The sequence below is a fragment of the Chaetodon auriga genome, chromosome 6 (genome assembly GCF_051107435.1).
Source record: "Chaetodon auriga isolate fChaAug3 chromosome 6, fChaAug3.hap1, whole genome shotgun sequence".
NCBI lineage: Eukaryota > Metazoa > Chordata > Actinopteri > Chaetodontiformes > Chaetodontidae > Chaetodon > Chaetodon auriga.
The window spans coordinates 21,402,593-21,410,272 of NC_135079.1; the positions used below are offsets into that span (position 1 = coordinate 21,402,593).

Consider the following 7,680-nt stretch of genomic DNA (forward strand, 5'->3'; position numbering starts at 1 on the left):
TCTATCCTCTCAAAAAGCTGGCTCATGCCAGCCATTGCACATCCACTATTTCAGGGTATTATAAAGATCCAGGGTGTTTTTAAACCCCTGTCCTAAAAGGACCCCTCTTACTGTCAACTCCCTGGCTGCAGAAAGAAAAGCAGAGTGTGGAAAGAAGCTGCAGGAAGGGAGATTTAACCTTTACATACATGACTGAGGTAATATGTCAGCTCATACACCGACCCTGCCTCTTCCTCAGTTCCTCCTCTTAAAATGTGTAGCATCAGAGAGAAAAAAAAATCTGCATCTATCAGACACGTCTACATTGCATATCTTCAATTTACATCTGAAAATTAAACACTGTATTTAATCCATCACGGACCAAATACTAAGATGTGATCAGTCAGCACGTATTGCTTTGCTTGTTCCCTGAAGTGTCGTTTTCCACTGGAAATGGTCTGGGGGTAGAAAAGGACGCCAGAGAAGGATGCAAGGCAGTCAGCCAGCATCACCAAGCCCATAGAGAACAGAGTGCCATCTACTGGTGAAAAATGACTTCGCCAAAATTGGAATATTATACAAATTCACGGCTCAAAATCATATCAAGCGCATAGAAAGTATTTAGAATGATGGAAAAAAAAAAATAGAAACAACAGTGCTCGCAAGCAGTACACTCTGTTTACAACTAGTTTCACACGCAACCAACATATGATGCTTCAGAAATAGGATCAACTTTATTAGCCAATTACACTCATACAAAAGCTGCCTTGGACCGGAACTGTTTGGGCAAACCTTATTAAGTGTTTTTTGTATTTTTTTTTTCTTTCTCCACTGTTGTTATTTTCTACATTGTACATTAGTACTGAAGATATCAAAGTTATATGAGATGACACACATGGAAAAGAAAAAGGGACACTACTAGGTTGTTCTTTTAAGATATGATGGTCAATTTGGAAAATTTCAAGAACTTTGAATGTATCTTCAAGGGCAGTCCAACAGAGCATCAAACACTGTGATGAAACTGGCTCTCATTAGGGCTGCCTCAGGAAATGAAGACCAATACTTAACCGCTGCTGCAGAAGATGCATTTATCACAGTTAGCAGCCTCAAAAATCTGCAAAACAGACCTCCAGGCTATGTAAGAGTTATTTGACCAAGAAGGACAGTGATGGAGTGCTGCTTCAGATGACCTGATTTCCACAATCACCTGACCTAAACCCACCTGAGATGGTTTGGGGTGAGGTTCACTGCAGAGTGAAGGGGGGAAAAAAAGCCAACAAGTGCTCAGCATATAAGAGAACTCCTTCAAGACGATTGGAAAAGCATTCCAGATGACAACCTCATGAAGAGTTTTTATACTTTTTATTAGACTTTTTTCCTCACTATATAATTCCATGTGTCATTTTATACAAAGTAATAAATAAATTAGAACATAGAAAATAACAAAAAGAAAGAAAAAACACTGAATGACAAGGTGTGTCCAGACTGGTACTATAACTTCTACCTATCTATCTATTACCATGTGACTGATGTTAACTGTTCACTACAGAGATGGCCTGTGCGAAGAAACACGTCCTGTGGACGCTTGTCCTTTCATACCTAAATCCAATGAACATCTACGAACACTACATTCAAATACTGTCTGTCGACTTCGTCTCTTTGTTGTCATGTGTTTAATAATTCACAAAATTCTCAAATTGTGCAAAGCTGTTGGCATTGAAATAAGAAGAACTATTCTTCCCAATCCTGCCTTTTCCATCAGTAACCTCCGCCCGACGGTGCAACGCCGCAGAACAAAACGTACAGCCAAACGCATGTTGATGACGTCATCACTAACGAGCCACAACAAAAACAACAGCTCAGCTGTTGGGAAGCAAACTAGCCGGCCTAGTTACTGAATATTGTACAGTTTTTTAAGTTTTGGATTTGTGTAAGTGGCTTTACGGTCACAAATACGTGCATAATAAATCTTATTCAACACAATTATCAACAATGCGCAGTAATTAGGTTTATTTTAAACTCCTTTGTCTCCCCTGCTAACTTCTAGCAAGTGTAGGTTAGCTTTCACAGTGAGGACGGGAGGGAGCCTGTTCGACTGAAAGGTAACGACACCGCTTTTTTCTCGATAATGGTACTCTCCAGTCACATTATCTCCTCTATAGTCTTTATTTGTAGTCGCTTGGAGTCTTGAATGTGCCCTTGTTATTTTATTTTATTTAAGCTGAAAGGCAACCGACAGCGAAAGAGAGCAGATAACGAAGCTGCTAAAGACCTGGAGTCATGTTTCAACCCGACGTTTCAGTTCACTGTAATTCAGTAAGGCACAAAGATGAGCACGTGATTATCACATTACGTGTAACTTTCTTTTTAACAGGAAATGACCACTAATGTTACATCAACCGCTGTGGAAAATGGCTCTATGCTCAACTTTCCTGTTAATTGTAAAACCAGAGAGGATGAACAAAACTTAAAACTGTAGGCAGGATTGTAAGGGGAAAACCTGCGAATTAAAGAATTCACATCCGGTATAATATAATCCACAGGCTCTGATTGACTGTTTGAGATCTTGCACCTGAGAAGAAAACCTCTGAACTGGAACCATCTGACCGCAAGTTGAGTTTGTAAAGTTTGAAGTTCAAACTGAACCGTAGTCCAATCCTCAGTTGGGTGTAAGATCTTAAAATACAACCAATCAAGTCAAAGTCAACATATTAGTCTCCAGACCAGGACCGTATTTTCCATCTTTATGAAACTGCACTTTTATGGTTCGTATCTTTAAGAGTAGTTTGTTGATTTTCCATCTTTTGTGGTCCAAACTCCCAAACATGAAGTGAGCTGATGATATTATCCTTCTATGGCTCTCGGCCTGTGTAGAGCAGACCACCCAGTGAACCAGAGCAGTTGTTATATTTTCTACCTGAAAAAAGTCACCGTTGTATTTTTTGTCCATTTTCTTTATTTATCTTTAAGACTTCACCAGGCCACAGGTATTTATGACAAAGCCAGACCAGACGACTGCCCGGTGGAGACTCTGACCTCCACCAATGACCACCAGTGTTATTTCCTCATCTGTCATCATGTCACCACGGAAACGACCCCTGGTCCCTGTAAGCAGCCGGCGGAAAACCGTGGATGACTACTTTCCTTTCAACTTCCTGCCGGTGGAGTGCCAGCTGCACATCTTTTCCTTTCTGAACGAGGTGGATAAATGCAACTGTGCTCTGGTTTGCTTGAGCTGGAGCTGCATCGTCCGCTCCTGGAAGCTGTGGCGGGTGGCGGACTATTCCCGTCGTGGCGTCTTCCACCTGGGTCAGGAGGGCCTGCTTGTTTCCAACCGTGAGTTCGAGAGGTGGAAATCCTGGGTCCACCATTACACCCACCACCTCATCTCCCGCAGAGCCAGCCTGCTCACGCTGAAGGCCAGCTTCGACCTGGGGGATCATTGCAACAAGTGGGGCGAGCTGCTGAGCCACCTGCTGGATAATGTCCACTGCAGGGACCTCAGCCACCTGGACCTCAACTGGACATTTACTCTGCTTGAGCCGCTGGACCTCAGGGTTCACTCCAGCTCCAGTTCGCACCAGGACAGCATTACCAAGATGGACCAGGTGAACTTACTGTTGTTATTTGGAATGAAAGCTGCAACAGGCATTAACTCAATCTGAGTTGACTAGAATCTGTGGATTCATTCTTATTGTAAATACACCCGATGAAACAGAAATTTCTTTACATGAAATCAGCCTGGTGCATCTGTAAGTCTTGTGATATTTTGCCTACTGTCAATATACTGGGTATCCAAAGGGGGTGGACAAAATCAAAGTGACGGTTGAACTATGCAATGGCATGTAATGCTTAAACAAAATAGTCTATTAATTAATCATCAGAAAATCAGTAACAATTTTTGTTATTAGTTAATCATTTGCAGTCAGTTCAGGAGAAGATCCCAAATACTCCTTTTTCCCAGCTTTTCAAACGTGTTCTCTGCAAACAGTGAGCTGAAAATAGACCTTAGCTGTAGTCTTAATATAATGTGATCAATAGCCCTGCAATCAATCCAATATTTGTGGGGCTTTTAATGTCCAGTTTTAGTTGACATGTGTCAGATAGATGATGATTTAACTGCATGGTAACTTTTTTGTGGCCTTCATTTGCAGCTTTCAGCATATTGTAAACAGGGTTCCTTCTGTGTTCACCAAGTTAAATGTAAGACCTTTGAAAACCACATAGAATACAACTTAATACCTTTTTAACTTTGATTTCACAGCTGACCAGTTTCCAGGAGCTGCTGACCAAACTCACCCACAGCTGCCCGCGGATCTCTAAGATGCGGTTACACTTCGACTGGTCGGATGTCTCCGTGTCGCTGCTCACACAGTTCCAGCAGCTCAGAGTCCTCGAGCTCAAATATTTCTGGGTCTTTAAAGGAGTGACTCCCTCAACTCTGCAAACCCTAACCAAATCCCTGCCTAACCTGAAGTCTCTGACTTTACACATCCTGGTGCCAATGAGGAACCTGGGCATCTCATACACTCTAGAGTCCCAATCACTGGAGTTCCTGGACGTGTCGCCCAGCCGCGGCTTGGTCTTCTCCTGCCTAAAACTTCCTGCCCTGCGCGAGCTTCAAGCCAAGAAGATCGTCCGCAGCATTACACTGGACCGAAGGACCAGGCTGAGGATCCAGAGCCGGTGGCCCTGCCTGTACCACGTCCTCCGGGAGGGGACGCCGAAGCTCCAGGCTCTCAACAATGAGAGGCTGCTCCCCACGTGGAGAGAGGAGAGCTATGGGGAGCTGTCTGCCATCCTCGAACAGTCCTGTTACTGTGTTCAGCATCTAGACAGCTGGCTGTGGTAGCCAACTGTGTGACATTCAAGCAAGCATGTTCAGTAGCTCGTCATTGGTCGGTAGAAAGCAATGCACTGCTTGTACACCCGTCATTTCTGTCCCAGTTTGAATGAATGTACTCAGAGGGGCACATACTTGCAGAAAAAACTAGGGCTTGAAGTGAAATCAAAGCACTGCAAGTTGTTTCCAGTTCTTTAATAGGAAGCTGCAGTTACAGCTGGAAACACTTTCCCAACACAAAGATACACTGTTTTATGATCAGCCAATTACAACTGTTTTATTTTGTTTGTCCATTATTGCACTGTGTCGTGCTGGCTTCGATTCATTTCCGTTAGAGCTCTGTGCCGGAAAGACGAACATACAGCTGTACCTGAGCCAAGTGTGCACGGCCCCTTGATGGTCAACAGAGGACTCAATGACAGAGTGCGATGGCTACTTAGTAATACAGGGGCCACAGGAGCCGTAACTTGGAAACGAGAAAAAGATAAATGATTCATCAAGAATAAAATCCAGAATGTCTTTTAAGAAAATTGTTCAGTTTCAAGAAAAAGTCTTAACATTATGAGTCACCCCAGTCAGCTAAAATCTGAAAAATATTCTGATGTTAGCTGGAAATATTATGGTTTTATTCTCAAAATATTTAACCTTTATTCCCACATTGCCAAGATTATTGCTTTGTCAGTTGTAGAAAACTGACATTTACTGTACTGTAAACTATTGTTCTTACTTTGGTTATTGGTTGAATTCAGTCGTATTTATCCTCAGACACAGTCGTCTACTGTTAATATTTGATGGGCGAGACTGTAGAGGAAGTGAGCCCTCGGTGAGACAGACGAGGTTGTGCACATGGAGTAAAGATTTCAAACTGAATGTAAACTGATCGTATGCTCGTAGAATACAGTAATTGATTGTTTTCTAAACACATTTGAATGGTGGATATTTTAGTCATCTGATCTGTGAGTGAAGACACATGACAGGAAAAGTTTCTCAATATTTGATGGGTACTGACCCTGGAGTAGGACCAAGTCCTGTAGACAGTCTCCTTTTAAATTAGCTAAAAACCCAAGCTGGTTCTGTATGGCCTCTCTGACTTGGCTGCTTAATACCGGGTGCAGTTGATTGGCCGTATCAAGACCGTGTAATTCTAATCACAGCTGGTCAGGAATGCAGCACAGCTGAAGGAGGGTTCATTCCAGCGCTGGACCAGATTGTGCCCAACTTTTTGTTTTCCTGAGTGCTCCTTTTGTTTTATTGTTAATGTTGTATCAGGTGTTTTTCATTGTGTGGGTTTCTCCTAAAGCAGAGGGAGAGCTAATCTAACAATTTCACGACCCTGATTCCAAAAAAGTTGGGGCACTGTGTAAAACATAATTAAAAACAGAACGCAATCATTTGTTAATGAACTGTGTTTACTGGCAACAGTTTTCCAAAGTGTTCCTGAGCTCATGTATTAATCTCCTTTATCCAATCATGTGTTCACAAAGTGGTGAACCTCTCTCCATCCTCGCTTGTGAACCACTGAGCCTTTCCAGGATGCTCCTTTCATACCCAATCATGATACTATCACCTGTTGGAGCATTCCACATCTTTCCCAGTCTGTAGTTGCTCCTGAACTGATTTGTTTGAAACACATTGCTGCATCAAATTCAGAATAAGCAGATATTTACAAAAAATCAGTGAAGCTGATGAGGTCAAGCATTAAATATATTGTCTTTGTGCTGTTTCAGTGCCAAGAAGGACACAACTTTTTTGGAATTTGGGTTTTAAACCATTTAATCTGTTTGTCTTAAAACAAAGGACATCCTCAACTCGTGATATTTAGAAACTTTTTGCACATTTCCATTGCTGTCATGGAAGGTTATTGTTGCTCAAATCACTGTTGCAAGCAAGTGACCAAATTCCAGCTGTTTCATATGTGGACAAAGCGTTCCATTTATTTCACATGTATGTCCAGTTTTCTTTTCATTCCTTTTTACTGTGAGCCTCAAACAGAGGACTTCTGACAGCTGAGGAACGGAATCAGTGCATTTGCAGTTATTCTCCTGATCAGCAGAGGTCCCCGTTCTCAAAGCTTAAGCCATGAAGATTCCTCTCCCTAAGTCTTACTCCATAAACCTGCATTTACAAATGCGCTAGTGTAACACCATTTCACCCCAGTGCTTGTGCTCATGTGTTGTACGTGTGGCAGATGTGTGCTTGAAGGTATTTATGCTCTTCAGAATATATCAATGTATGTGTGAGATGTGGATGTTGAGTGTAGAATATTTTACAAGGTTCTTTATAAAGAATTGTACTCAATCCTAACTGTTATTTGTCAGCTTGTGTGTTTGTGTGTAAAATTGTTCCTGCTGTGTGTACAGGCACCAGCTCGAAGTTTTACACAGGAACGTGAATAATCTAACAGATGTCTGGTCCAATCCCAGAATTTACCTCCTGCTTTCTGAGGAATGACTCCTCCCTGAACGCAACACGCTCGGGCCCTGACATTCAGACAGATGTTATAGCATCTGGTCTATTACCACTTTTTTCACATAATAAAATGCAGTTTTTGCCCAATGGAACATTTTTGTAAGTGTGCACTGGGGAATTGTTTCTGGGGTTTTTTATTTGCTTCGTTACACTTGTTAACTCCGTGACTAAATCGATTGAATTTACTTTAGTTTCCTTCAAAGGCATGAAACCCAAAAGTCCTCTGACAAGTGTCATAAACATCACTGTGTCCCCAACGGCTCATTAACCACAGATCATGTCTGGTGTGGAACAGGAATGCGGCCTCGCTTGGCCTCCCCTCCACCTGGCTGTGATCTCTCTGCGGTGTTGACCTGTCTTCATTCTTGCGTCATCACAGTGTTACAGTA

The 7,680-nt window shown here is 42.3% G+C and overlaps 1 protein-coding gene across 1 annotated transcript; it reads left to right on the forward strand.

Annotated features, from left to right (window-relative positions):
* The first annotated feature begins 1,804 nt into the window (after positions 1-1,804).
* LOC143321586 (uncharacterized) lies at positions 1,805-7,376 on the forward strand. Its single transcript, XM_076732012.1, has 3 exons — positions 1,805-2,081; positions 2,950-3,587; positions 4,244-7,376. Exons 2-3 carry the CDS (start codon positions 3,024-3,026, stop codon positions 4,829-4,831), a joined length of 1,152 nt encoding a protein of 383 aa, XP_076588127.1. The 5' UTR covers positions 1,805-2,081; positions 2,950-3,023; the 3' UTR covers positions 4,832-7,376.
* Positions 7,377-7,680: the final 304 nt, after the last annotated feature.